The sequence below is a fragment of the Gavia stellata genome, chromosome 17 (genome assembly GCF_030936135.1).
Source record: "Gavia stellata isolate bGavSte3 chromosome 17, bGavSte3.hap2, whole genome shotgun sequence".
Taxonomy (NCBI): domain Eukaryota; kingdom Metazoa; phylum Chordata; class Aves; order Gaviiformes; family Gaviidae; genus Gavia; species Gavia stellata.
In genome coordinates, this window is record NC_082610.1 from 348,027 (window position 1) to 376,011 (window position 27,985).

At 71.2% G+C, this 27,985-nt stretch overlaps 5 protein-coding genes across 5 annotated transcripts; 2 read left to right on the top strand and 3 right to left on the bottom strand.

The window, feature by feature from the left end:
• Positions 1-6,104: 6,104 nt before the first annotated feature.
• On the bottom strand, positions 6,105-8,581 carry CLP1 (cleavage factor polyribonucleotide kinase subunit 1). Its single transcript, XM_059826002.1, has 2 exons — positions 7,976-8,581; positions 6,105-6,777 (listed from the first exon to the last, which is right to left on the bottom strand). Exons 1-2 carry the CDS (start codon positions 8,579-8,581, stop codon positions 6,106-6,108), a joined length of 1,278 nt encoding a protein of 425 aa, XP_059681985.1. The 3' UTR covers position 6,105.
• Positions 8,580-11,665, top strand: YPEL4 (yippee like 4). Its single transcript, XM_059826055.1, has 5 exons — positions 8,580-8,699; positions 10,039-10,368; positions 10,987-11,030; positions 11,160-11,268; positions 11,576-11,665. The coding sequence occupies exons 1-5, from the start codon at positions 8,580-8,582 to the stop codon at positions 11,663-11,665; spliced, it is 693 nt and encodes a 230-aa protein (XP_059682038.1).
• Positions 11,666-12,710: 1,045 nt separating this feature from the next.
• On the bottom strand, positions 12,711-21,278 carry SERPING1 (serpin family G member 1). Its single transcript, XM_059826057.1, is given in 18 exon segments — positions 12,711-12,751; positions 12,754-12,963; positions 13,618-13,639; positions 13,641-13,712; positions 13,714-13,767; positions 13,770-13,841; positions 14,911-14,988; positions 14,990-15,054; positions 16,408-16,611; positions 16,694-16,736; positions 16,738-16,832; positions 17,882-17,921; positions 17,924-18,013; positions 18,015-18,200; positions 18,202-18,390; positions 18,485-18,511; positions 18,513-18,587; positions 21,222-21,278. Coding segments are annotated over 18 exon segments (1,620 nt in total).
• On the top strand, positions 21,277-23,596 carry LOC132318500 (ubiquitin-conjugating enzyme E2 L5-like). The gene is made up of 4 exons (XM_059826058.1): positions 21,277-21,297; positions 22,390-22,479; positions 23,181-23,367; positions 23,442-23,596. The coding sequence occupies exons 1-4, from the start codon at positions 21,277-21,279 to the stop codon at positions 23,594-23,596; spliced, it is 453 nt and encodes a 150-aa protein (XP_059682041.1).
• Positions 23,597-23,954: 358 nt separating this feature from the next.
• SMTNL1 (smoothelin like 1) lies at positions 23,955-24,487 on the bottom strand. Its single transcript, XM_059826031.1, has 3 exons — positions 24,409-24,487; positions 24,169-24,320; positions 23,955-24,099 (listed from the first exon to the last, which is right to left on the bottom strand). The coding sequence occupies exons 1-3, from the start codon at positions 24,448-24,450 to the stop codon at positions 23,955-23,957; spliced, it is 339 nt and encodes a 112-aa protein (XP_059682014.1). The 5' UTR covers positions 24,451-24,487.
• Positions 24,488-27,985: the final 3,498 nt, after the last annotated feature.

Below are 27,985 nucleotides of genomic sequence, written 5' to 3' on the forward strand. Positions count from 1 at the left end.
AAAGCCACACCTCAAACTCAAACAGATACTGCCAAATTGAAGGAGTTTCTTCCTGTGATATTCCTCCTCCAGAGATCTTCTCCACCCCTTTCCTGGCACAGCGCAATCAGCATGCTCCTCGATCAGGGCGAGGTGCTTCCCCCAAAGGTTGTCCCTGAAGTCCAAGCGACCCCCCGAGCAGGTCCTGCTCGGTTCTGCCTCAGCGGTTCCAGCTGAAGATGGGGGGACGAATTCAAGCGCTCCAGCCCTTCACAGAGGTGATCTGGCACACTGTGCCTTTGCAAAGGTCCACGTGCCACCTCAGCTCAGTACGGAAATGAACACCAGGCAGCGCAGGAGCGAGCCCTTCATCAAATAAAGAATGTACGAGTAGAGATAATTGCTCATGGGACAGTCTACCTGAACAAGCACTACATGTCGGGAGAAATCCCAAGCGCTGTCATTAGCGACACCCAAGCAAGATGCCACGCAACTATAATCCCTGGCTCCTTGCTGCTTTCACCCAAGAGTAACTCCACAACTCATCAAACCTACAAAAGGCTACTGAGCCCATCCCGCCCGGCTCCCAGAGCCACCACGCAGCTCGGAGACTCCCGCCCCGAGCCCCACGGTGTGCTGAGCCCCTCCGGAGCCCATCAACCCCAGCCCTGCTGCAGAGGCCACCCTCCCGGAAAGGCCCGGGCAGACAGGCGCTGTGAAGCACAGCCTGCTGCCCTCCGAGCGCCTGAGCAGAGAGCAGGAAGCCGAGGCCAGGACGCCTGCATGCCCTGACCTGGAGGCAACAGGGAACATCCAGGTTGCTGAAGCCATCGAGGGTGCAGCACGGCACGGTGTGCCAGCATCTCTGCTCTGCAATCTTCAAGGTATCTTTCTCTCTTCTCTTGGGCTAAACCACACGGCTTACTCCGCCCTGATTACCCTTGTCGCTCACCCTGGTGTCCAGGAGAAACATAAGCAAAATCCACCCTGACTGTCCACAGATTGTGCTGATTCAGGTCGTGTTCACACCAATTCTCCCGAATACGTGCTTTTTTTCCCTAGCTTAACCCTTCTGCAGCCCTGCAACCTGCCTCCCCTCCTTTCCCTCTACCTTCTTTCCAAACCCTTTGTCACTCTGGCCACTTTGTCTCCATCCACAAATGCCACTCACAGACTTCCCTGCTTGAAAGAGTCCCCAGATCCTCTCGCTTACCTGAGGCATATACGGGCTCTGCTCCTGCCTCCGATTCCTTTCCCTCTGCCACTTCCAGCCCAGCAGCTCCTCCTTCCCAGCTTCTCCGGACCTGCCCTCAACTCAGCCCTACTCCTTCCTCCCCCAATCAAATTCTACTGAGTGTGTGTGTCACCAGTGACTCCCCTTTCCCTCTCCCTTGGGAATTCCACCTGTTTTTCCAGTCTCAGCACCCCCTTTTCAGAGTATGGTCCCAGCTCCGCTCAGCCACCTCCAGAGCACTCTTCCCCAGTCTCAAGGGTTTCCCTCTACTCGTACGAGGGGCTGATTCTATTCCCCCTCATCTCCATTTCTGGGGACTTCCTGTAATTTTTAATTCCTTCCCTCAGGACGTTTGCAAGTGCGACTGCTGCCACCTTCCATTTCACTCAGTCCGAGTCTCCTTTTCTTCGGTTAAGGCCCTGTAAAGTCTCGCTCTAACTTCCTCTTCTTCCAGGGCTTGCTGCTTGAAGCCCTGCACTCCTCCTTTCCTTCCTACTGCGCTTTCCACCTGCCTTCCTCAGCCTGCTACAGGCCCTCTTCTCACCGTCTTCTCTAGCAACCTACCCAGACATAGCCTGAAGAGTTGGGTGCTTTCTGGCTCAATCTTTCTGAAGCATCAGACAGGACATGAAAACACACTTCACCGGGCTCTCCCCACCTTTCCTGGGTTGGGGAAAACGTGTAACCAGCTCACGACATTCCCTTCCTTATTTCAATCACTGTCGATAACCACTGCAGCTCCTCAACGTGCTCCTACCCCTGGAAGAAGGAAACACGCACATCAGCATTACAAGCTTCCCTTCAACACGCCGCCTTTCATCACCGCCCGGGGACAGGAGCGTAATGGCACGGGGAGGAGAGAGTTCGCTCTCAGTTACTGGTTCCTGAATGTGCGTCACTTCACCGTGATCTGCAGCTGCCTACCTACCTACCCCAAACCGGCCGAGTTTCCATGGTGCAGGTCAAACAGACAAACAATTCCTTCCACGTGAGGCAACTCCCAGACAGAGCAGATCCAGGATCGCACAAAGACAGGATGTGCTTTACCTGTTCCCACTTTGTTTTGATTAACTACACCTGGGAGTTACACAGAGAACCCCCTTCCAGAGCTCACTGCTGTCCTCAGCCTCAGCACCCCGGACCTCTCACCGCTGAGCCCAAGCAAGAAGGCCACCCTGAGTTTAAGGACCCCCCTCTTCTCCCTCCACAGGCTCTCTCTGCTAATTTTGACATTGCACAACCAGCTCTCATCTATCGCTGAGATTTAAGACTCTAAAAATTAGCCGAGAGAGCAAAAGTGTTCTCAAACCTGCCGGCCAGCAACACAACTGGACCAGACCAACCGTCTCACCAACAGACCACCAACACGAGAACATCACTTATCTCTGGCACCCTCCCTGTCTTCCAGCACGGAGAGGTACCGATGAAATCAGAAACATGCTCCAGCCAGCACCCCTCTGCCGCAGGGGATCCCCGCAATCACGGAACCCAGACAGCAAGAAGTCAAAGGAGGATTTTTCTCAGCCCAGACAACAGGACTGGACATAGACTGCTGCGACACAGACTACAAACTAAAAGGCAAAGCCATCAGCGTCAGACGGGTGGATGTCATGGGGAAAGGGAAACACCGAGACTCCCACAGCAACGTGAAGCTGTGGGGTCTCCCCATGAGACGACGATTTTCTCATCGCCCGTACCACGGCAATACGGAGTTCAGGCCTTATTGCGCTCAGCGCTGTATGTAAACAGGAGTCCCTGCCTCAAAGAGACGATCTGGTGACACTTTCCTGCTTTTAATTCAAAAGGAGGGTGCACAGCAATGCGTACCAGGCGGTTTTGCTCTGCGTGGAAGTTTGGAAACCCGGCGAGAATTAGGCTTCCGCAGCCATCTTCCTGGCTTCAGGTGAAATGGCCCACATCTCACGTAACTGCATTTCTCCGCAGTTAGACGTACAGGTTTTTTAAGGAGAATAAGGTACAGAAAATGGACAAATATTTTATTGCAGACAACAGCTAGAAGGCTGGCATCCACTCAGTGCTTATCTCCTGGCCTGGCTTACACCACTCCCATCCTCCTTCCTCTGCCCGTCTCACTGGTTTACACGGGATTAGCCCCATTTTATGGACAAAGCAGGGAAGAACAACGTCTCATCCACCGCAGCCGTGTCTCACTCTGTGCGCTCCGGCGAGCAAAGAACAAATCCAGCCTCTGGCCATCGAGTTACGAGACGCGACAGCCGGGGACGGAACAACGGGCACAGCGATAGATGTAAATGTCCCCAAACAGGCCGCTAAAACAGGAGTTAAAGCTCTCCCATTGGACGCCGTCAGCTCCGCCTAATTACCACCTTCTCCATCTCCAGTCGGAGCTCGTACCTCAGAAACCAACAGGAGTGAAGCGCTCTGGTAAAGAACAACCGCTGCCTCGACTGGAGGTAGCAAAGGTGATAATTAGATTAAGCCCACTAAGACGCTCTAAGATCAACTCTCCTCATTTTGATCTAGACAAGGCTCTAGGTGTATCTTATACCCCGCCAAAAAAACCACAAGCACCTAGAACAGAAAAGCCTGCTTCCCTGAACACCCGAATTCAGATCCGTGCCCGAGCGAAAGCCAGCAGATCCAAGGGAAACTGCTTCCCAGGGAGTCACCAGGAAGGTGGCACGAGGAACGCAAGAGCAGGCGATCATCTCCCGAATCAGCAAGATGGGAGGGGTGGAAGGCCGGGGTTTTCATCTCATCTCGAGGAGATGCAACCAAACACACGGACGCAATAATTTGGGATTTGCACGCCTCACGTTTAGAATTTGGGACTTCTGAGGAGAAGTCAGGTTGAACACCTGTCAATGCAACCCACTGCACCACCAAAACCGGGGAACTCGACGTGGAAACATGCTTTGAGGAGGAATTGCGCTTCGGACGCGCGGCACAGGACTCCGTGGCCAGAGAGCAGGGTTTTAACTTCTGGTCCTCGGCAGGCCACGGGAGTCCAAGCGTATACATTCAGACACCGGGCTTCCAAAAAACAAAGTTATTAAGATTTTCTCAGAGGCACCGGGGACAGTCCCAGATACAGGAGACCAAACGCGTCCACGTGAAAGCTCCCTGCTGCAGGCCACGGCTGTTCCACCCGCCCAGGCAGGAGGGAGCCGCATGCTGCCCGGAGCTGCCTGCCCCGGGAGCCGGGGTGCGGGGAGGCAGAGGCGCGGAAAAGCAAAAGCAACGCGCGCCGAGGCCAGAGGAGCACGGTTGCAACCTCTGCCTGTCTAGGGGGGTGCGCCCGACACAGACGGCCGTGGAAAGGAGCCCCATTTAGGTGGGCTTACGCCCCGCTCACACGCGTGAGCGGCCGTAATCCTCGGGGCACTGCTCCCCTCCCAGCCCCGCACCGTTACTCCCACTGCCCAGAGGCTCGGCCAAGGTCGCCCCCAGCTTCCCCTGGCCTAGGGCAACGTCCAGCCCCCCGGACAGGCTTCCCCGGCAGGGAAGGGCGGGGGAGGAGGGATTCCAGGCGAGGAGAAGGGGCCGGCGCTCGCGGGGCCCAGCGGGAGGAAGGCATCGCAGCCAGGGGCAGGAGGGAACGGAGCTCCCGCCCAAGAGGTAACGGGGGCCACGGGGCAGGACCGGGTCACGGGAGGCGGCAGGGGCGGCCGCGCGGAATGGCGCTGCGGGGGCGCAGGCACCGTCACCGGGGGACGCCCGGGGGACAGGCCAGCGGGGGTGCTCGGGGGCTGAGCCCTCCCTCCGTGGGGCGGGCCGGGAAGGGGCCGGTCCCCGCGGCTGCGGCCCCGCCGGGGTGCCGGAGGCGGGGGGCCGAGCAGGAGGCTCGCCGCCGGGGTCCCCGGGCGAGCAGAGCGCGGGGGAAGCCGGGGCACGGCCCGAGCCGCGCATGGAGGCGGCGGCAGGCGGGAGGGAGCCGCAGCGAGGCCTGCGGCGAGCGGGCGGGCGGCAGCGAGGCCCCGGGAGGGGCGCGGGACGACCGGCCGGCTGAGGAGGGGGGCGGCCGGGCCTGCGCGGCTGAGCCCGTGGACGGCGGGCCGGGCGAGGGGCGCCGGCGGCGGCGGCGGGAGGGGCGCGGCGGGAGGGCCGGGGAGGGCTCGCGGCCCACGTGACTCACCGGCGGCGGGCGGGCGGGAGGCCGCGAGCGCGCGACCAACGCTCCCGGGCACGGACCGTCGCCGCGCTCGGCGGCTGGGCACGACGTCACGGCCGCGCCTGCGCACCGCCCGCCGGCCGCGCACCGCCCGCGCGCGCCCCCGCCGCCGCTCCTTATTGGCCGTCGCGCGGGGAACCGCCTGGAATGGACGAGGCGCATGCGCGTGAGAAGGGGGCGGCCGGGGGCGCGCATGCGTCACTGAGGGGCGGGTGCACCGGCCGCTCTCGGCATGGAAGGGCGCATGCGCGGAACGTACCACGTCGGGGACGGGGGCGGCGCGGGCGTGAGCGACACGACTCGGCGCTGCGCACTGCGGGGCGCGGGGGGGACCGTGGGGCCGGGGCTCCGCGGAGGCGCCCCGGGGCCGGGACCCCCACCTCCCCCCGGCGCAGCCCTGGTCTGGGGCCGAGCCCTTCGCCAGCGGCCTGGCTTCCGCCGCCCCCTCCCCGGGGCACCCTGCCCCGCTCCCCCCCCCCCCCGGCCCGGCATTGCCCCCTCGGCGGGCAGCCGCGCACCGGGAGCCAAAGGCTTCGAGATTTAATAAAAAACACTACAAAAGGTGTAAAACCGGGGGGCGGGCGCCCCTGCCAGGGTCCCGTCGCGCTCGCGGGGGAGAGGGGGCGAAGCCAGCGGGCGTGGGGCCGGGAGCCAGCTGAGGAGGAGGAGGGGGTGCAGGCAGGGGGCAGCTGCCCGCCATGGAGGAGGAGGAGGAGGAGGAGGAGGAGCCCTTCCTCCCCTACTTCAGGTCCATGAAGCGAATGTCCATGATGAGGAGGAAGTTCTTGGGCAGGGGGCGAGGGGCGGGGGAGAGGACGGTGAAGACCTGGCGCTCCAGGTCGACGCCGGTGACGACGATGAAGCCGGCCACGCTGGTCTCCGAGATGCTGTCGTCGGGGCTGTCGGCGGTGCTGACGCTCAGGAGGTGGTGCACCATGTCCCGCCCGGGCGTCACCGGCACCAGCTTCAGCTGGTTGTCCTCCTGCGACATGCCCAGGGGCAGGCAGGAGTCCGGGATGGTGGGAGCCCCCACCTTGTAGATCTTGACGTCGGAGAACTTGACGTCGAAGGCGTGAGGGTAGAAGCAGCCCCGGAAGCCGTAGAAATACTCCCGGATGCGGTCGTCGCGGCACTCCCGCCGGAAGTCCTTGGAGCGCTCCACCACCCCGCCGGACTTGGGGAGCAGGACGGTGCGCACAAAGTGGGGCAGGTCCCTCTTCAGCTCGTTGTAGAGCCGCTCCTGGTCCAGCACCACCACCACGTCCACCTCGAAGGCGGAGGCGGCGTGCACCAGCGCCTGGTAGCCCGAGCCCTTCACCCAGCCGCAGGTGTTGATGACGCAGCCGCTCACCGAGGCGCGGCGGTTCACTTCGCAGCGCTGGTTGAAGACGTCGGCCAGGCGGGATGTGATCTGCGGGGGAGACAGGGCGAAGATAACACAACAGAGAGACCTTTCTGGGGCAGCCGCATCCCCAAACCTCAGCCGGCTCTCTCCAACGCCATCCCCACCTCCTTCAACGCCCCCAAAGCCTCGACTGCCGCAGCGGCACCACGCTGGCTGCAACTGGGTGAGAAGCTCAGGGGCGCGAGCGGGCAGTCCCTGCACGGCATCATAAGGGCCGGAGGCCGGCGTGCCAGGCCCCGTCCCGCTCCCTGGGGACACAGCGATCCTCCGTACTGTTCCTGACACGCTCGGTTGTTTACTGCTCAGGTGCAGGCGCAACGCCCGGCTCCTGGGCAGCCACCTGGGACAAAACCCTTTCTTCCTCAACCGATAGCCGCAAAGGGACGATTTGCCGCGCAGGAGGCTGAAGCCGTTCCTAGAACATGTTACGAGCACTTAAGGGTGCTCAACTATGGCAGGAGAGCCGCTTTTCTGTCCTGAGGGCTGCCAGGAGAAGGGCAGCGCAGGGCTGCGGTGGCCTTCAGCCAAGCAGGGGCCTCTGTCACCAAACAGCAGTGGGGATTCAGGTCAGCTCTTTGGGCATCTTTAGGTTTTTCTTGGGCTTCTTTCCACCTGGGTTTCCATAAACAGAAAGCCAGGCTGCGGGCAGCAGGAAGCGGGGGGAGGCCCTGCAGGGAGGTACGCTGTGCAGTGACGGCCACCACGCTCTGGCTAACCCCGGCTCCGTGCGAGAGCAATCAGACCATGCCCGTGGCTGCACTCTGCTCCCCTCTCGCCTGACCAGCCCCGCGGGCTGAGCTGGCTCAGTGCGACCTGCGGCTCTGGCTTCGCCTTCCGCGGCTGGCCACGACTCGCAGCCCACGACGGGCCTGCATGGGGGCTCGTGGGCAGTGAACGGCTCAGGCGTGGTCCCTCAGCTCCCCCTCTCCGGGCTGAAGAGCTTCTCCCCTCCTCGGGGGGCTCCTCCAGCCCCTCCACCATCTCCGTTACGTCCCTCCCCGCACCGCCTCGGCCCTCCCTATGTTTCTGTCGAGCTGCAGCGCCCAGAAGCAGGGACAGTGCTCGGGGCGGAGACACAATGCAGCCTTACACAGGGGCAAAAGCAACGGGACAATCCCGGGCGGGCAGGGAGCTCTGGAGCCCGGCTCCAAACCGGGCCCGTCCCCGGGGCGAGCCCCCCGCCCCGCGGGCTCCCCACGCTCACCTTGTTGTAGAGCTTGATGTTGGTGCCGGGCGTGGTGGAGCCGAAGTGGTAGACGAGCGGGGCCTGGAGGGAGAAGCCCTCCTCCACGTCGGCCGGCCGCTCGATGTAGAGAGCGCCCATGGTGCCGGGGATGGAGACGGAGCCCTGGCCCACGTCCAGCTCCACGAAGGTGGGCCGGCGCCCCAGGCGCACGGCGTAGTTCAGCAGCAAGCGGCACACGGTCGATTTACCCACGTCCGTGGGTCCCACCACCATGACGCGGGGCCCCCGCTCGTCCTCCCGCTCCGCCTGCCGCCGCATCTGCTCCAGGGCCGTGTGGGTGTTGAGGTAGAGCAGCATGGGGGTGTCCTTGGAGACGTAGGCCACCTCGGTGCGGCCGCTGAGCTGGACGGTGCAGCCGTGCCAGGTGAAGACGGCCACCTTGGCCCCGGCGTCGAAGGTGAACTTCTTGTTGCGGGTCAGCTCGGTGCCGAAGACCTCGGCCATGCCGGTGAGCAGCTCCAGCTGCACCGTCTGCGAGGCCTCCACCTCGAAGCGCAGCTCCGTCTCCCGCTCCAGCTCGAACTTGGCCACCTGCTTCTTCTCCTCGCCGCCGTCGTCCGCCATGACGCGCCGCCGGGCCTCCCCTGCCCACTGCGGGGAAGGCGGCGGGTGGGCGGCGGGGCCGGGCCTGCCCCCCGAGCCGCCCGCCCCCGAGGCCGCCGGGGCCTGCCCCCCGCCCGCTGTGGGACTCCCAGTCCGCCCCCCGCCCTCAGACCGTTCCCATGGCACCCGCCGCTGCCCCTCACCCGCCTTCCGGGGCCGCCGCGCTTCCGGGCCGGCGAGGCTGCGCCGGAAGTGAGGTCAGAGAGGCGCGCCCGGCCCGTTGGGCGGGGGGAGCCGCGGCGGCGGTTGCCATGGCAGCCGTGCGGCGCCGCCGGGGTGACGTGATGACGCATGGGCGCGGGGCGGGGCCCCCGGGAGGCGGAGCCGGGGCCTGCCGCCGCTCCGCGGGGCTTATTTGCATCTCATCTGCATACCGCCCGGGACCCCGCGCCGCATCCCTTCGTCTCGTTTGCATCTCATTAGACTGTGCCCCCCCACACCCCGGATCCGCCGGCATGGGTCCCGGGCTCGTTTGCATCTCATTTGCATCTCATTTGCACCCTAAACCCCCCCTCCATTTACATCTCATTTGCGTGTGCCCCGGGGGCGACTCCGGGGGGGGGACCGGGGGGACCGGGGGGGACCGGGGGGACCGGGAGTGACCGGGGGGGACCGGGAGCGACCGGGGGGGACCGGGGGGCGCCCGCGGCCCCGGCGGCGGGGCTGACGTCGGAGGTGCCGGGCGGTGACGTCACGGCGGCGGGGGATGAGTCACGGTGCCGTGATGCAGTCCCCGGGCACGCAGGGCCCCCCCCCGCCCCGCGGCCGCCCGGTGCCCCCGCCCGGCGCCCGCCCCGGGGACAGCGGCAGCGGCGGCAGCGGCAGCGGGGACAGCGGCAGGCGGTGAGCGGCTCCCGGGCCCCCCCGCAGCCCCCCGGGCCCCCCCGCGTCCCCAGGACTCCCACGGGCCCCCCCGCGACCCCCGATGTCCCCCCCCGGGCCCCCCAGCCCCCCGCCGTCGTCCCCTCGGGCACCCCATCGCCCCCCCGGGACCCCCATCGCCCCCCCGGGACCCCCATTGTCCCCCCGAGACCCCCGTTGTCCCGCACCGGGACCCCCGATACCCACCCCCCCCCGGGGCCCCCCCCCTTTGTCCCCCCCCGGGACCCCCACTCCCCCCCGGGACTCCCGGGCCCTTTTAGGAGGACCCCCAGACCCCGCTCAGGAGGACCCCCCCGTCCTCTCCCCAGACCCTCGCGCCCCCCTCCGCCCCCTTCCTCTGAGGGCCCCCCCGGGTCCCTCTGGGGACAGCGGGGACGGGGCGGTGGCGCCCAGCACTGCCCCTCACTCCTGCGATGAGCTGGCCCGGTCTCAGCTGGCAGCGGGGCGGTGGGGGCCGGGCTGAGAGCTGGGGGTACGGGGGGGGGCCCCCCAGGCAGTGCCGCCCTGCCTCACTGCCTCCCTTCAACCCTCCGCAGGCCGCCCCCCTTTTCCGCCTCCTTCTCACCTGGGGGGGCCCGGGGCGGCGGTGCCCCCCCGACCTCGTCGCGGGAGGAACGACGGCTCTCGGCGCTCTGCTGCGCTGCTTCCCCTGCGAGCGGCTCTGCGGGGGGTGCACGGTGCCCCCCGCCCCCCCGCGCCCCCCCGGGGCCCTGCCGCCCGCCATGCCCCCCCCTCGCCGCCGCCTGCCCCCCGCCGCCCGCCTGCCCCCCAGGACCTTCCACAGCTACCTGCCCCGCTCCCACCGCACCTACAGCTGCGTCCACTGCCGGGCACACCTGGCCCGCCACGAGGAGCTCATCTCCAAGGTGCCCCCGCAACGCGCCCGCGGCCCCCGCTGCCCCCCACGGCGGGCTGCCCCCCACGGCGGGCTGGGATGGCCGGCCTCCCCCCGCCGTAGGCCCGGGGTGGCAGTGGGTCAGCGAGCATCCCCCCGCGGCGTCCCCAAGGCCCTGAGCGTCCTCCCAGGGTGGCCCTGGGACAGCGAGCACCCCCCGTGATGGCCCAGGGGCTGTGAGCGTCTTCCCATGGCAGCACTGCGTCCCCCCACAGTGCCCCTGGCCCCGCAAGTGTCTCCCCCGGGGTGTCCCCGGGGTGGTGAGCGCTCCCTCCGTGTGGTCCCCGAGGTGAGGACGTCCCCCACGGTGGTAAGCGTTGCCCCGGTCTCCCAGGGTGGCAAGTGTCCCCCCACGGTGTCCTGGGGGTGGCAGGTGTCCCCTGTGGTGCTCCCGTGGAGGTGACCGTCTGCCCCTCGGCGTCCCCAGGGTGGCGAGTGTCCCCCCGCGGCGTCCCTGGGCTGGCACGTTGCATGGCGGCGATGCGGCAGGGCGGGGGGACGCGGGTGGCAGAGGGACGCGGGTGGCAGAGGGACACGGGTGGCAGAGGGACGCGGGGCCCAGCCGGTGACGCCTGCCATGTCCCCACAGTCCTTCCAGGGCAGCCACGGCCGTGCCTACCTCTTCAACTCCGTGTGAGTACCACCGGGCACCCCGGGGACGCTGGCCGCGGGCGGGGGGGGTCCCGGGCTGTGGGCACCCCGGGGTCACCCAGGGCTGTGCCGTGCCCGGCGGTGGCACACCCCCCCGCTCTCCGGGCGCAGGGTGAACGTGGGCTGCGGCCCGGCGGAGCAGCGGCTGCTGCTGACGGGGCTGCACTCGGTGGCCGACATCTTCTGCCAGAGCTGCAAGACCACCCTGGGCTGGAAATACGTGAGTGCCCCCGCGCCCGGCACCCCCACCCCGCTGCGGGCTCTGCCCCGGGCACCCCAACCCCTGCCGCGGGCACCAGCCGGGGCACCCCGAGCCCGCCCTGTGGGCACCCCAAATCCCTGGTTCGGGCACCCCAAACCCGTAAGGTGGGCTCCACCCTGGGCGCCCCAAACCTTTGCGGTGGGCACCACGCTGGGCACCCCAAAGCCACGGTGAAGGCGGCGCCCCGGGCACCCCAACGCCGCGGCCTGGGCATGGGCGGGGGCACCCCGCGGGGGCAGTGGGGGTCTCACGCCGTCTCCCGCAGGAGCAGGCCTTCGAGAGCAGCCAGAAGTACAAGGAGGGGAAGTTCATCATCGAGATGTCGCACATGGTGAAGGAGAACGGCTGGGACTGAGGGGCGCGGCGGGGGCACCCGCACCAGCAGCACCCCCGCCCCGGCGGGCACCCGCGCTGGGGTGCCGGCAGTGGGTGCCCCCCGCTTCCGCACCTTCCCCAGTGCCCCGAAGGTGCCCGGTGCCGGCCGGTGCCCCCCTGGGGGGCACGGTGCCCGTCACCAGCGCGCAGGGGCTGCGGGGGCTTTTCTAGGCAATAAAGGCTTTTTTTTTTTAAGGAAGGTGCTGGGTGTCGCCCGCCTCCGGTGCTGCCACCTCCCCTGGCACCCTGGGGTGACGCCTGCCACACAGCCGGGGCCCCCACGGGCACCCTGGCGGGGATGGGGGCATCCCCCATAGCCCCCAAGCCGCCCCCCCGGCACCTGGGCTGTCCCTTCCCCTCCCCGCACGCAGGAGCTGCGCAGTGGTCAGTGCCTTTATTGGGGCCTCAGGCCCCGAGCTGATGGGGAAACTGAGGCACGGGGGGGGAGCAGGGACCCCATGCTGCCCTGTGGGGCTGGGGGGGATTGAAGGGTGGGGAGATGGGGGAGTGAAAGGGGGGACAGTGGGGAGGGAGGGTGGGGAGATGGGGGGAGGTGGGGAAGGAGAGAGGGAGAACTGGAGGGGAGAAGGAGGGACAGGGAGAGGTGGGAGGAGGGAAGGAAAGAGGGAGGGAGGGATGAGGGATGATGGAAGGAGGGAGGGAGGGAAAAGGGAGGGAAGGATGGAGGCTGGAGGGTGGTTGGAAGGAAAGAGGGAGGGAGAAAGGGAGGAGAGGAAAAGATGGGGGATAAGGGATGGAGGGAGGGAAAAGAAGGAGGGATGGAGGGAGAGAAGGAGGGATGGGAGGAGGGAAGGAGGGATGGGAGGGGGAAGGAGGGAGGGAGGGAGGGAGGGAGGAAAGTAGGGACAAGGGAGAGAGGGAAGAAGGGCTGGAGGGAGGGAGGCAGGGAGGGATAGAGGGAGGGAGGATGGAGGGATGGGAGGAGGGAGGGAGGAGAGGAAGCAGGGGAGGGAGGGGAAGGGTGAGAGGAGGGAGGGCAGGAAGGCAGGCGGGCGGGGCAGGGGTCAGGGCTGGGGGTCGCTGAGGCGGCCCATGAAGAGGGGACGGCGCCGGTGTCGTGCCAGAGGACGAAGAGGAAGGGGCGCAGGGCCTCCAGCAGCAGGGCCGTGCGGGCCACCGAGGTGGCCATGGCGCCCGCCGCCTCCACGCCAGCCTCGTCCAGCGTGAGCACTGCCCGGTGCCGCGCCGCGTCCACCGCCACCCCGCCGGGCCCTGCGCCAGCCCCGCACAGCTCCGCGTCCAGGAACAGCCCGTAGTCTGTGGCACCCATCCTCAGCGCCGCCCCAGCGGGGGCACGGGGGACGCCGGGGACGCGGCGGACACCAGGGATGGACACGGGGGACAATGGCGATATGGGTGCAGGGGGAACACCAGGGACACGGGGGGCACTGAGGGGCATTGGGGGACACTGGGGACAGTAGGGGCACACCAGGGACACTGGGGACATCAGGGGCAAGGGGGGGGCACCAGGGGGACACTAAGGGACGTGGGCAACACCGGGAGATGGGGGACATTGGGGGACACTGGGGCCACCAGAGACAGCAGGGGTAATGTGGGGACACTGGGGACAAGGGGGACATTATGGGTACTGGGGGCATGGGGGCAGTGGGGCACATCAGGGTCACTGGGGACATGGGGGACACCAGGGACACAGGGGTATTGGGGGGACCCTGGGGACACCAAAGGCACGGGGACACTGGGGACATTGGGGTCCTTGGGGGCATCGGGGGGTCCTTGGGGACAGTGGGGACATTGGGGCCCCCCGGGGAAAGGGACCCGCATAGGGCCAGTGACGTCCTGCAGGGATTGACATCATTGCGCATCACCTCCTGCGCAGGAAGTGACATCAGCCCTAGCCCACCCAGCCCAAGAAGTGACGCCACGGGGCGGGGGGGCGGGTCGTGGCCTTACCCATGTCGTGGACCAGGGCCACCCACGTCCAGGGCGAGGTCGAGGCGCAGGCGGGGCAGGGCCAGGGCGGTGGCCTGGGGGGGGGTGCGGGCCGCCCCGCCGCAGCAGCCCCAGGAAGGTGGGGGGGTCCAGCACCCGCTCCAGGGTCCCCCAGCGCCCCCCGGGGGCCCCTGCGGCACCAGCACCACCAGGCTGAGCCCCCCACTCAGCTCCCAGCCGCCCACCTGCGGGACAGACACGGCCCTCGGTGCCACCGCAGTGACGTCACAGCCGGCACCCCTCCCCGGTGCCACCGCAGTGACCCCACAGCCTAGCACCCCCCCAGTGCCACCGCAGTGACCCCACAGCCTAGCACCCCCCCCAGTGCCACTGCAGTGACCTCAGAGCCCGGCACACCCCCCCAGGGCCACAGGAGTGATGTCATAGCCCAACACCCCCCCAGGGCCACAGGAGTGATGTCATAGCCCACCACCCCCCCAGGGCCACAGGAGTGATGTCATAGCCCAACACCCCTCCAGGGCCACAGGAGTGATGTCATAGCCCAACACCCCTCCCAGGGGCCACAGGAGTGATGTCATAGCCCAACACCCCCCCCAGGGCCACAGGAGTGATGTCATAGCCCAACACCCCCCCCCAGGGCCACAGGAGTGATGTCATAGCCCAACACCCCCCCCAGGGCCACAGGAGTGATGTCATAGCCCAACACCCCCCCCAGGGCCACAGGAGTGATGTCATAGCCCAACACCCCCCCCCAGGGCCACAGGAGTGATGTCATAGCCCAACACCCCCCCCAGGGCCACAGGAGTGATGTCATAGCCCACCACCCCCCCCAGGGCCACAGGAGTGATGTCATAGCCCACCACCCCCCCAGGGCCACAGGAGTGATGTCATAAGCCCAACACCCCCCCCAGGGCCACAGGAGTGATGTCATAGCCCAACACCCCCCCCCAGGGCCACAGGAGTGATGTCATAGCCCACCACCCCCCCCAGGGCCACAGGAGTGATGTCATAGCCCAACACCCCCCCCCAGGGCCACAGGAGTGATGTCATAGCCCAACACCCCCCCCCCCAGGGCCACAGGAGTGATGCCACAAGGCCGACATCCCCCCAGTGCCAGGGGAGTGACGTCACAGCCTGGCGTCCTCTCAGTGCTGCTGCCATGAGGTCACAGCCTGGCATCCTTCCCGAGTTCCACGGGGGTGATGTCACAGCCTGGCACCTCCTCCGTGCCCTGGCAGTGACGCCACAGCCCACCCGGTGCCGGGCAGCGAGGTCCCGCCGGCGGGCGAGTACCTGGACCCGCAGGCGGGGGTCGGTGAAGGAGGCCACCGGGTACTTCTTGCTGGTCATGGTGGGCACCAGGCGGGGCGGGGCGCCCGGGGCGCAGGAAGGGCAGCGGCACCGTCCGCTTGGCCTCCAGCGGCGTGCGCCAGGCGGCTGCGGGGACACGGCACGGGGCTGCGGGGTTCGGGGGGCACGGGGCGGCTGCCAGGCGGGGCACCCCCGGGCTCGGCCCTGCACTGGATCCCGGGTGGATCCTGGGGCTGATCTCCAGGGCAAGCTCGAGGGCAGATCCCTGAGCCGCTTCCCTGGAGCAAGTCTCAGGAAAGATCCCGGGGCAGACCCCTGAGCCAGGCCCCAGGTAGATCCCAGGGCAGATCCCCGGAGCCAATTCCCCAAGCAGCACCCAGGGCAAATCCGGGCAGATCCCCAGGACAGATCCCTGAAGAAACCCCCAGGAACGATCCCAGGGCAGATCCCGAGGCAGACCCCTGAGCCAGTCCCCAGGTAGATCCCAGGGCAGATCCCAGAGCTGCTTCCCCGGAGCAAGTCCCGGGAAAGATCCCGAGGCAGACCCCTGAGCCAATCCCCAGGTAGATCCCAGGGCAGATCCCAGAGCCAATTCCCTGAGCAGTGCCCAGGGTAGAGGCCAGGACAGATTCCCAGGGCAGATCCCCGAGGCAACCCCCAGGAAAGATCCCAGGGCAGATCCCGGTGCAGACCCCTGAGCCAACCCCCAGGAAAGATCCCGGGGCCGATCCGGGGCAGACCCTGAGCCAACCCCCAGGAAAGATCCCGGGGCCGATCCCGGGGCAGACCCCTGAGCCAACCCCCAGGAAAGATCCCGGGGCCGATCCCGGGGCAGACCCCTGAGCCAACCCCCAGGAAAGATCCGGGGCAGATCCCGGCGCAGACCCCTGAGCCAACCCCCAGGAAAGATCCCAGGGCAGATCCCGGCGCAGACCCCTGAGCCAACCCCCAGGAAAGATCCCGGGGCCAATCCCGGTGCAGACCCCTGAGCCAACCCCCAGGAAAGATCCCGGGGCCGATCCCGGTGCAGACCCCTGAGCCAACCCCCAGGAAAGATCCCGGGGCAGATCCCGGTGCAGACCCCTGAGCCAACCCCCAGGAAAGATCCCGGGGCCGATCCCGGGGCAGACCCCTGAGCCAACCCCCAGGGCAGCTCCCGGGGCAGATCCCGGCGCAGACCCCTGAGCCCAACCCCCAGGAAAGATCCCGGGGCAGATCCCGGTGCAGACCCCTGAGCCAACCCCCAGGAAAGATCCCGGGGCAGATCCCGGTGCAGACCCCTGAGCCAACCCCCAGGGCAGCTCCCGGGCAGATCCCGGCGCAGACCCCTGAGCCAACCCCCAGGAAAGATCCCGGGGCAGATCCCGGTGCAGATCCCTGAGCCAACCCCCAGGAAAGATCCCGGGGCAGATCCCGGCGCAGACCCCTGAGCCAACCCCCAGGGCAGCTCCCGGGGCAGATCCCGTGGCGGGGCCATACCCTGGAGGTGGACGGCGCTGAGCAGCAGCAGCTGGGGCTGGGGGGGCAGCGCGGGCAGGAGGCTGGGCAGGAGTCCCCGGCTGGCCCCCCGCACCCACTCGTTGATGTGCAGCAGGTCCAGGCTCTCGTTGCCGCTCAGGGCCCGCGGGCGGGCGCCGTAGAAGTGCCAGGACTCGTTGAGGAAGCGGGGCCGGAGGCGCAGCCCTGCCCGGCAGCACAGCTGGCATCAGCCCCATGCCCGCCCGGCATCGGGGGCCCCGCCGGTGCCCGGCCGCCCCCGCCTCACCTGGGTGGTGGAATATCTGCGCGGTGGAGAAGAGGCCGGGCGCAACCGGCAAGCTGCCGCAGGGCGCCGTGCACGCAGGCCAGGTCTGGCGGGTACGCCAGGATGGTGCCCAGGCGCTCACGGGTCTCACCACGGGCACCTGCGGGCACAGGGGAAACTCAGCGAGGCGCCTATGGGTGCGCCGGCTGCTCCGTGCTGGGACAGCCGTGGGGCCGCAGGTGGTGTCCACAGCGGTAGCCCTAGCAGTGACGAGGGCAGTGCCCATGGCGGAGCCCACCGTGATGCCCACAGCAGAGCCCAAGGCAGAGCCCACAGCAGAGTCCACAGAAGCACCCACAGCGGTGCCCACGGCAGAGCCCAGAGCAGCACCCATGGCAGTGCCAATAGCAGAGCCCACAGGAGAGCCCACAGCAGCACCCACAGCGGTGCCCACGGCAGAGCCCACAGCAGAGCCCACTGTGATGCCCACAGCAGACCCCACGGCGGTGCTGACAGCAGTGCCACAGCAGAGCCCACAGCAGAGCCCACAATGTTGCCCACGGCAGTGCCCACAGCAGCACCCACAGCGGTGCCCACGGCAGAGTCCAGAGCAGCACCCACGGCAGTGCCAATAGCAGAGCCCACAGAAGAGCCCACAGCAGCACCCACAGCGGTGCCCACGGCAGAGCCCATGGCAGAGCCCACTGTGATGCCCACAGCAGACCCCACGGCGGTGCTGACAGCAGTGCCACAGCAGAGCCCACAGCAGAGCCCACAATGTTGCCCACGGCAGTGCCCACAGCAGAGTCCACAGCAGCACCAACAGTGGTGCCCACGGCAGAGTCCAGAGCAGCACCCACGGCAGTGCCCACAGCGGAGCCCACTGTGACACCCACGGCAGTGCCCGCGGTGGTGCCGACAGCAGTGCCCACAGCAGAACCCACAGCAGAGCCCACAACACTGCCCATGGCAATGCCCACGGCAGTGCCCACGGCAGAGCCCACTGTGACGCCCATGGCAGTGCCCGCGGCGGTGCCGGTAGCAGTGCCACAGCAGAACCCACAGCAGAACCCACAGCAGAGCCCACAGCAGAGCCCACGGCAGAGCCCACGGCAGAGCCCACAACGTTGCCCATGGCAATGCCCACGGCAGTGCCCACGGCAGTGCCCGCGGCGGTGCCGGTAGCAGTGCCCGTGGGCAGCCCCTCACCCAGCAGGAGATGCGAGAGCCCCATGGCCACGTTTGATGGGGGGAGAAGAGCAGGTTGGCGTCGGGCTGGGCAGCCTCCGCCATGTGCTGGTAGAAGCGGAGGGCGAAGGTGCCCAGCGCCTCAGCCACGGCCCGCCCGCTGCTCTGCCGTGGGTGCCCCGCAGGCCTCCGCCGGCACCTCGTCCCCCGGGCACGGCGGGGCGCTGGTGCCCGGGGTGCCGGGGGGGCCCTGGGTGGCGCCGGGTGCGGGCGCTGCCGTGCTGCCGTTGGCCGTGGTGCCCGGCTCCTCGGGTGCTCCCTGAGGCTCCTCGGGGCTGGGGGGGGTCTGTGGCCTCGAGGGGGACATCCAAGCCGGGCAGCTCCTCAGGGTGGGCACGGGGGGTGGGCACAGGCGGGACGGGTGCCCCCACGTCCCCCGGCGGGCCTGGGGCGGGATGGGGGGGCACCGGCGTCGTCGGGTGCTGTCTGAGCGGCTTCAGCAGGCTGGGAGAGGCCTCCGGTGTGGGCACCTGGGCAGGGGGACCCTGGTGAGGGTGGGCGGGGGGGCACCCGGGTGCAGGGACCCTGCTGAGGGTGGGCACGGGGCCCGTGTCCCCGGGCCACGCTTACCAGGGTGACAGTGGCGGTGGCTGCGGGCCACCAGCCACACCAGCGGCAGCCAGAGCGTCATGGTGGGCAACCTGGTGGGGCAAGCACGGGTCAGGGGCTTGAGGGGCACCCAGCGCCCCCGCCACAGCTCCCAGCACCCCACCTGGCACCCAGCACCCTCCCACCCCAGCACCCTGCACCGCCGGTACCCCCCGCCCCGTGTGCCCCCCGCCTGACCCCCCCCCGAGCTGGGTGCGGGGGCCGGAGGAGGCAGCACCCGGGGCCCACCTGGAGCCCGGCAGGTCGGGTCCCTGTGTGTCCGGCCGGGCGCAGGGGGATCTGGCCGGGTCGGGCCCTGCCTGGTTAAAGATTAAGGAGGGCGGCGGGCGGCCGCCGCGGCTTCCCGTAAATCAGCCGGGGGGGCGGGCGGGGGGGCTGGGCACAGCTGCCCGTGGCGGGATGCGGCCCCCGCGCCCTCCTCCGCTCTGCTGCCGGTGCTGCAGGACCGACCCTCGGGCAGGCACCCTTCGGGAGGCGGGTGGGGTGCTGCCCCCCCCGGGCCTGCGGTGACAAGGGGCACGCTCCCCTCCAGCCCCAGCCCCAGCTCCAGCCCCAGCTCCAGCCCCAGCTCCAGCCCCAGCCCCAGCTCCAGCCCCAGCCCCAGCCCCAGCTCCAGCCCCATCTCCAGCCCCATCTCCAGCCCCATCTCCAGCCCCAGCCCCAGCTCCATCTCCAGCCCCAGCCCCAGCTCCAGCCCCAGCCCCAGCTCCAGCCCCAGCCCCAGCCCCAGCTCCATCTCCAGCCCCAGCTCCAGCCCCAGCCCCAGCCCCAGCTCCAGCCCCAGCTCCATCTCCAGCCCCAGCCCCAGCTCCAGCCCCAGCCCCAGCCCCAGCCCCAGCTCCAGCCCCAGCCCCAGCCCCAGCTCCAGCCCCAGCCCCAGCCCCAGCCCCAGCTCCAGCCCCAGCCCCAGCTCCAGCCCCAGCCCCAGCCCCAGCTCCAGCCCCAGCCCCAGCCCCAGCCCCAGCTCCAGCCCCAGCCCCAGCCCCAGCTCCAGCCCCAGCCCCAGCCCCAGCCCCAGCCCCAGCCCCAGCTCCAGCCCCAGCCCCAGCCCCAGCCCCAGCCCCAGCCCCAGCTCCAGCCCCAGCCCCAGCCCCAGCTCCAGCCCCAGCCCCAGCCCCATCTCCAGCCCCAGCCCCAGCTCCAGCCCCAGCCCCCAGCTCCAGCCCCAGCTCCAGCCCCAGCCCCAGCCCCAGCTCCAGCTCCAGCTCCAGCCCCAGCCCCAGCTCCAGCCCCAGCCCCAGCCCCAGCTCCAGCCCCAGCCCCAACCCCAGCCCCAGCCCCAGCTCCAGCCCCAGCTCCAGCCCCAGCTCCATCTCCAGCCCCATCTCCAGCCCCAGCCCCAGCCCCAGCCCCAGCTCCAGCCCCATCTCCAGCCCCAGCCCCAGCCCCAGCCCCAGCTCCAGCCCCAGCCCCAGCCCCAGCCCCAGCCCCAGCCCCAGCTCCAGCCCCAGCCCCAGCCCCAGCCCCAGCTCCAGCCCCAGCCCCAGCCCCAGCCCCAGCTCCAGCCCCAGCTCCAGCCACAGCCCCATCTCCAGCCCCAGCTCCAGCCCCAGCCCCAGCCCCAGCTCCAGCCCCAGCTCCAGCCCCAGCTCCATCTCCAGCCCCAGCCCCAGCTCCAGCTCCAGCCCCAGCCCCAGCTCCAGCCCCAGCTCCAGCTCCAGCTCCAGCCCCAGCCCCAGCCCCAACTCCAGCCCCAGCCCCAGCTCCAGCCCCAGCTCCAGCTCCAGCCCCAGCCCCAGCCCCAGCTCCAGCCCCAGCCCCAGCCCCAGCCCCAGCTCCAGCCCCAGCTCCATCTCCAGCCCCAGCTCCAGCTCCAGCCCCAGCCCCAGCTCCAGCTCCAGCCCCAGCCCCAGCTCCATCTCCAGCCCCAGCTCCAGCTCCAGCCCCAGCCCCAGCTCCAGCTCCAGCCCCAGCCCCAGCTCCATCTCCAGCCCCAGCTCCAGCTCCAGCTCCAGCCCCAGCTCCAGCTCCAGCCCCAGCCCCAGCCCCAGCTCCAGCCCCAGCTCCAGCCCCAGCCCCAGCCCCAGCCCCAGCCCCAGCTCCAGCCCCCCCCAGTGACGGGGGAGGCCCAGGCGGTGTCATCCCCTGCAGTCCCTCCCTCCACGTATCGCTCCTGCCTGCGGTGGGGCAGGGCCCACCCAGCCCCCCTGCCCCCCGGCACTGCCCAAGGGGGGTCCTCGGTGCACCCCTGTCCCCACCGCAGGGGGATGATCTGGGAGCCAGCCCGCCCCACACCTCTCCAGCACCCCGGGCTGCCCCCGGGAAGCCTGCCCCCCCCCTTCATCAACTCTGTGACCTCCCCTGCCCGGTGCCAGGCCTGGGATCGGGGGGCAGAGCCCCCAAGGAGCCCTCCCGCCCCAGAAGCGGGAAGGCCCAACCTACTGCCTCTGGGCAGCCAGCTGTGGGGCAGGCTGCCCTCGCCCCACCGCCCGGCAGGCCGTGGGGCAGGGACACCGCTGGGCTCCCACCCTGCCGGGACTGCCGTGGCCGCGTGGGGCCCGGCCGGGCCCTCACTGCCAACTTATGGGGTTCCAGGAGCCCCGGGGCCCGTCCGGGCCCTCACCCCCCCCCCGTCCTCTACGGCCCCGGGGCCCGTCCGGGCCCTCACCCCCCCCGCCCGTCTCTACGGCCCCGCGCGCCCCGGGCCCCGCCTGCCCCCCGCTTGGGGCGGGGCTGGAGCAGCTTGCCCCGCCTCTCCGGGGGCGTGGCCGGCGGAGCCCCGCCCCGCGGCACTGGCGTTGCCGGCCATGGCGGGGAGGATTGCCAAGGTGGGCAGCGGCGCCGGGGGCACCGGCGGCGGCCGTACCCCCGTTTCGGCACCGGCACCGGGGGGCCGGGCCGGGCGCACGCAGCTGTGGCGATGCCGGCGCGGGGGGTCCCGGTGTCGGCACCGGGGCGGGGGGTAGCGAGGGGAGCGGGGGGAGGCGGTACCGGGGGTGCCGGTGCGTGTACGCGGGGAGCGGCGGGTGGCGGTGCCGGGGTGGAGGGGCGCCGGTGGGGCGTGCCGGGGTGCCGGGGGGTGCCGGGGTGCCGGGGTGCGGGGGTGCCGGGGTGCGGGGGGTGCGGGGGTGCCGGGGGTGCCGGGGGGTGCCGGGGGTGCGGGGGGTGCCGGGGGTGCCGGGGGTGCCGGGGGGTGCGGGGGTGCCGGGGGGTGCCGGGGGTGCCGGGGGGTGCGGGGGTGCCGGGGGGTGCCGGGGGTGCCGAGCCCGCCCGCAGCGCGCTCCGGTTTCATTTCCCCGGCGGGACGGCTCCGCGAGGGGGCGTGGCTTGGAGGCGGCCCCGCCCCTGGCGGGCGTGTCCCGGCGGGGGCCCCGCCCCTGGAGGCGTGACCCCAGAGGCGGCCCCGCCTATGGGGGCGTGTACCGGGAGGCGGCACCGCCCCTGAAGGGCGTGTCCCGAGCAGAGACCCCGCCCCTGGGGGGCGTGTCCCGGCGAGGGTCCCGCCCCTGGAGGGCGTGTCCCGAGCAGAGACCCCCGCCCCTGGAGGGCGTGTCCCGGCGAGGGTCCCGCCCCTGGAGGCGTGACCCCGGAGGCGGTCCCGCCTACGGGGGCGTGTCCCGGGAGGCGGCCCCGCCCCCGGAGGGCGTGTCCCGAGCAGAGACACCGCCCCTGGAGGGCGTGTCCTGGGAGGAGGCCCCGCACACGGAGGCGTGACCCGGACGCGGTCCCGCCTATGGGGGGGCGTGTCCCGGGAGGCGGCCCCGCCCCTGGAGGGCGTGCCCCGAGCAGAGACCCCGCCCCTGGAGGGCGTGTCCCGGGGAGGAGGCCCCGCCCACGGAGGCGTGCCCCGGGCGCGGTCCCCCTGCGGGGGGCGTGTCCCGGGAGGCGGCCCCGCCCAGTGTCCCGCCCCACCCCTGCAGGAGCTGGAGGAGGCGCGGCGCTGGGGCGGGGCCCGCGAGCTGCGGCCGCTAGAGGGCGACGTGCTGCGCTGGGGGGGGCTGCTGCTGCCCGTGCGTGGGGCCCGAGGGCGGGGGGGGCTGAGGGATGGGGGGGGGCCCTGGGGAATGGGGGGGGCCCTGAGGAATGGGGGGGCTGAGGGATGGGGGGGCCCTGGGGAGTGAGGGGCTGGGGGGGGCCTGAGGAATGGGGGGGCCCTGAGGGATGGGGGGGCCCTGGGGAGCGAGGGGCTGGGGGGGCCTGAGGAATGGGGGGGCTGAGGGATGGGGGGGCCGAGGGTTGGAGGTCCCGAGGGATGGGGGGGGCCCTGGGGAGCGAGGGGCTGGGGGGGCCTGAGGAATGGGGGGGCCTGAGGGATGGGGGGGGCCCTGGGGAGCGAGGGGCTGGGGGGTGCAGGGGGTCCCCTGGGGGCGTGGGGGGGTTGGGGGGACTATAGGGGCACAGGGGGCTGGAGGGGAGATGGGCCCCTGCAGGGGGGGGTCACCTGGGGGCATGGGGGGCGGGGGGTCTCGGGGGGGGGCACTGAGTGGGTGTCCCTACCAGGGAACGTGGGGGAGGGTCCCCCTGGGGACACTGCGGGGGGACCCCGGGGTCCTGGGCGGGGGGCGCCGGGTGGGGGTGCCCCTCCCGGGGGGCTCAGGCGGGGGGGGGGGGGGCTCCCCAGAGGGGGCACCGGGCACCGGGGCTGGGACAGGCCCCCCCCCCCGACGGACGCTGCGGAAGGGCGCCTGAGGTGCCCCCCCCCCCCCGGCAGAACAACCCCCCGTACAACGCGGGCGCCTTCCGCTTCGAGCTGACCTTCTCCCCCCACCACCCGCTGGCCCCCCCCCGCGCCACCCTCCGCACCAGCATCTACCACCCCAGCGTGGACCCCGGGGGCCGCGTCTGCCAGCCCCTCACCGCCGCCCAGCACTGGGTGCCCACCACCCGCGCCATCCACGGTGGGTGCCCCGGGGAGGGTGGGTGGGCCGCAGTGGGAGGGGGCACCCGCCCTGACACCCCCCCCCCCCCGCAGTGCTGCAGGACCTGCTGCTGCTGCTGGACAGCCCGGACCCCCAGCGGGTGCTGCGCCAGGATCTGGCCCGCGAGCTCCAGGAGCAGCCCGAGGTTTTCCGGCGTCGGGCGGAGGAACACACCCGCCGCCACGCCGAGCGGCGCCCCGACGCCTGAGGCCCCCCGCTGCCGGGGGCACCCCGCCTTCGCCCCTCCCTCTCTGCGCCAGCCGGGGCTGGCCCTGCCGTCGCCCCCCGCCTCGGCGCTGGGGCATGGGGGGGGCTCAGCCGGGCGCCCGACGGGGGCCGCCCCCCCGCCCGCGGGTTAATAAATGGACTCTCGCTTCGGCCCCGCGACGCCTCGCTGACCGCGTGCCCACCCCGGGGCAGCGCCGGTGCCGCCCCACCCAGCCGCTCGCTGCGTCCGGCCTCCCTGCGCCCGCGTCGCCCTGGCGAGAGACACGAGGCCGCCGCAGCCCGGCGCCGCGAGCCTTTACTGCTGGGCGACAAGGCGGGGGGGCGGGGGGGACCCCCCCTCAGCGCTGCTTGGTCTTCACCAGCCCCTGGGCCACCAGGCAGCGGTACAGCTCCTGCAGGTACGTGTAGACGCACTTGGCGTCGGGCACCGGCAGCCGCACCATGTCCTCCACCTCCAGCAGCGGGGCGCAGCCCGCCCGCTCCCTGCGGGGACGCTGCCGTCAGCGGGGGCCGCGGGGCGCGGCGGGGGGCGGGGGACGGGGGCGCGCTCACTCGGCGGTGGCGAAGGCCAGGGCGAAGTTGTGCCGGCGGGCGCCGGGCTCCAGGCCGCCGTAGTCGAAGGCGTCGGGGAAGAAGCTGTGGAGGAGGGCGCAGAAGGCCAGGCCGCTGCCCCAGCTCCCCGAGAAGTTCTGCACGTCCACGTGCTGCCGCGAGCGGACGGGGGGGTCAGGCCGCCCCACGGCCGCCCCATGGCCGCCCCACGGCGCGTCACCCCCCCGCCCCGGCCCTCACCTGGTAGCCGCGGGTCCTGGCGCGGCACCACTCCAGCAGCATGGCCTTCACCGCGGCGCTGCCCCCCCGACCGCCTCAGGTGTGGGGCCGGCCCCGTGGCCGCCCTGTGCGCCGTGGGTCCGTCGTGGGGCACCCCACGCCCGCTGCTGGGCGCTGCCCCACGTGCGCCGCCCCTCGGCCCCACCCTCCCGGCGGTTCCCCATTGGCCACCGTCTGCCCCAATGGGACCCCGCCATTGGCCAGCCCCTGCCCCCGGGGGCAGCCCCATTGCTCCATCTCTCCCCCCCCACACACACCCACCCCCCCCGGCCTCCCCATTGGCTCATCCTTGCCCCAGTGGTTCCCATTGGCCCATTTCCCCCATGGCATCCGCCCCAGGGGCTCCCCATTGGCCAGTGACCCTGACCCCTGCCAGTGCCCCCCGTTGCCCCACAGCCCCACAGCCCCCCAATACCCCCACTGCCCCATGGCCCCACTGCCCCACGGCCCCCCAATACCCCCACTGCCCGATAACCCCACTGCCCCACGGCCCCCCAATACCCCCACTGCCCGATAGCCCCACTGCCCCCCAATACCCTCACTGCCCCATAGCCCCACTGCCCCACGGCCCACCAATACCCCCACTGCCCCATGGCCCCACGGCCCCACGGCCCCCCAATACCCCCACTGCCCCATAGCCCCCACTGCCCCCCAATACCCCACTGCCCCATAGCCCCCAGTGCTCCACGGCCCCCCTATACCCCCACTGCCCCATAGCCCCCCAATACCCCCACTGCCCCATAGCCCCCACTGCCCCATGGCCCCCCTATACCCCCACTGCCCCATGGCCCCACTGCCCCACAGCCCCCCAATACCCCACTGCCCCATGGCCCCCACTGCCCCATAGCCCCCCAGTACCCCCACTGCCCCACGGCCTCCCAGTGCCTCCCAGTGCCCCGTGCCCCCGTGGGGCCGGGCCCCTCTCACCCTCCGAACTTCTCCAGGATGGCGCTGCGCCCCTGTGCCCGGGCACTCGCCCGCGGCCGCCCCCCCGGCCCCCTCCGGCCTCGGCCTCAGCCCCACCGTCCCGGGGGGCGCCCGGCCCCGCGGCCCCCCTGCCGGCGCACCCCTGTGGGCACGCGGGCGGCCCCATGGGCGGGGGTGAGGGCACCGCCGTGGGTGCCACCCCGGGACACCCACGGGTGGGCCGGCCATGGGGGGGCAGGTGAGGGGTGTCACCCGTGGGGATGAGTTATTGGGGTGCCACCCGTGGGGACGGGGATGTGGGATGGGGTATTGGGGTGTCACCTGTGGGGATGAGTTATTGGGGTGACACCCGTGGGGATGGGGCTGTGGGACAGGATTTTGCGGTGCCACCCGTGGGGATGAGTTATTGGGGTGCCACCCATGGGGACAGGGGGCTGTGGGATGGGGTTTTGGGGTGACACCCGTGGGGACATGGGGTTGTGGGGTGCCAGCCTGGGGCATGGGGCCATGGGTGGCCGCAGTGGGGCAGAGCTGTGGGGCAGCCCCGATGCCAGCCGGCCGTGGGGCACCCGTGGGGCCGTGCCCCCCTCACTCACCTCTCGCGGCCCCCCGAGCCCTCGGCGGCACCAGCTGCAAGGGGGGGGTGTCAGCAGGGTGGGAGGGGGCACCCCGGGGTGGGGGCACCCACGTCCCCTCAGGGCAGCGGCACCTCCCAGGAGAGGGCACCCTCCGGGGTGGGGGGCTGGAGGTCCGCCCCCCCGGGGAGGGGACGGGGGGGGGGATCTGGAGGGGACCCCGGGGGGGGGGGGACACTGCGCGGGGCGGCGGCGCCCCGGTCCCCCCCCGCCCAGCGCGGCCCTTACCTGGGGGGGGGCGCGGGGGGGGGCGGCGCTGGTGCCCCCCCCCCGCGGACGGGGCGGGGGGGAACTCGGGCCACGGCTCGTCCTCCTCGTCCCGCAGCCAGGCCGGCTCCTGCGGGCACAGCCGGGGCGGCACTGCCGCCCCCCCCGGGGCCCCCCCCGGGGCCCCCCCGGCTGCCTCCGCCTCGCCCCCGGCCCCCCCCCGCTGCCCCGGGGTCCCCCCCGCCGGGCTGCGCTGCCGCTTCCCCGCTGCCCCCTCCCGCCCCCCCGGCCCCCGGCCCCGCGGGGGGGGACCCGGAGGGGGGCCCGGGGGGGGGGGGTGCCGGGGGGGGTCCAGGGTGGGGGGGTCCAGGGTGGGGGGGTCGGTGTCTCCCAGGGGCTCCAGGCTGCTGCAGTCACCGCTGGGGGGGCAGGGGGCTGTCACCGGGGGCCCTCCGGGACCCCCCCCGCTTGCCCACGCCCCCCCCAGCCATGGCACCCCGTTGCCCCTCCCCGGCCCCCCTTCCCCACACAGGCTCCCCCATGCCCCCCCCCCCACCCCAATACCCCCTGCCCCCCCAGCTCCTCCAGCCCCCCCCGCCCCCCCTCCCCCCACCCCGACCCCCCGTGTCCCACCTCGGCACCCCCCACCCCCCCATACCCCTCCGGCCCCCCCATGTCCCATCCCCACCCCCTCAATTCCCCCTGCCACCCCCCAAACCGCCACCCCGACCCCCCCTGCCCCCTCCCGGCCCCCCCATGTGTCCCCCCGACCCCCCATGTCTCATTCCGACCCCCCACTCCCCCTCCCGACACCCCACGTCCCGCCGCGACCCCCCCCAAGCCCCGACCCATGTTCCCCTCCCCCCCCATACCCCTCCAGACCCCCCCCACACACACCCCATTCCCTCCTCCGGCCCCCCCCCCCCCGCGTCCCGACCCCCGTGTCCCATCTCGGCCCCGTACCCCCCCCGGCCCCCCAATCCCCCCTCGCCCCCCACCCCGGCCCCCCAATGCCCCCACCCCCCGTGCCCCCCCGGCCCCCCAATGCCCCCTCGCCCCCCAATCCCCACCCCCCCAATCCCCCCCCGGCCCCCCAATGCCCCCCAATCCCCCCCACCTCCCGTGCCCCCCAATCCCCCCTCGCCTCCCACCCCCGGCCCCCCAATGCCCCCACCCCCCGTGCCCCCCCGGCCCCCAATCCCCCCTCGCCCCCCACCTCCGGCCGCCGCCGCCGCCGCCCCGCCCGGACGCGCCACGCCGTCACTCACCGCCCACCCGCGGGCGCGGGGCACGCGTGGGGCACGGGGAGCACCGGGGCGGGCGCGCGGCGGGGACACGCGTGGGGACAGGCGGGGACGGACGCAGCGGGGGCGGGGGGGGGCACGGCGACACCCCCCACCCAGAGACCGGGGACACCCCGAAGGAGCCCACGGGGCCCCGGGGGGGCACACGGGGCGGGGACACCCAGCCAGCGCCACGGCGGGGCACGGGGGGGTCACAGCCACGGGGGGGACATCGGGGGACATGGGGGTCACAGGCACGGGGGGGGACATCGGGGGACATGGGGGTCACAGGCACGCACGGACACACAGGGCGACATGGGGGACACGGGGGGGACATGAGGGGACACGGGGGGGCACAGACACAGAGGACGACATGGGTCACACAGGAACAGGCCGGGCAGGGCGGGGGGGACACGGGGGGGACACCGGGGGGACACGGGGGGGGACACGGAGGGGACACGGGGGGGACACGGGGGGGGGACACGA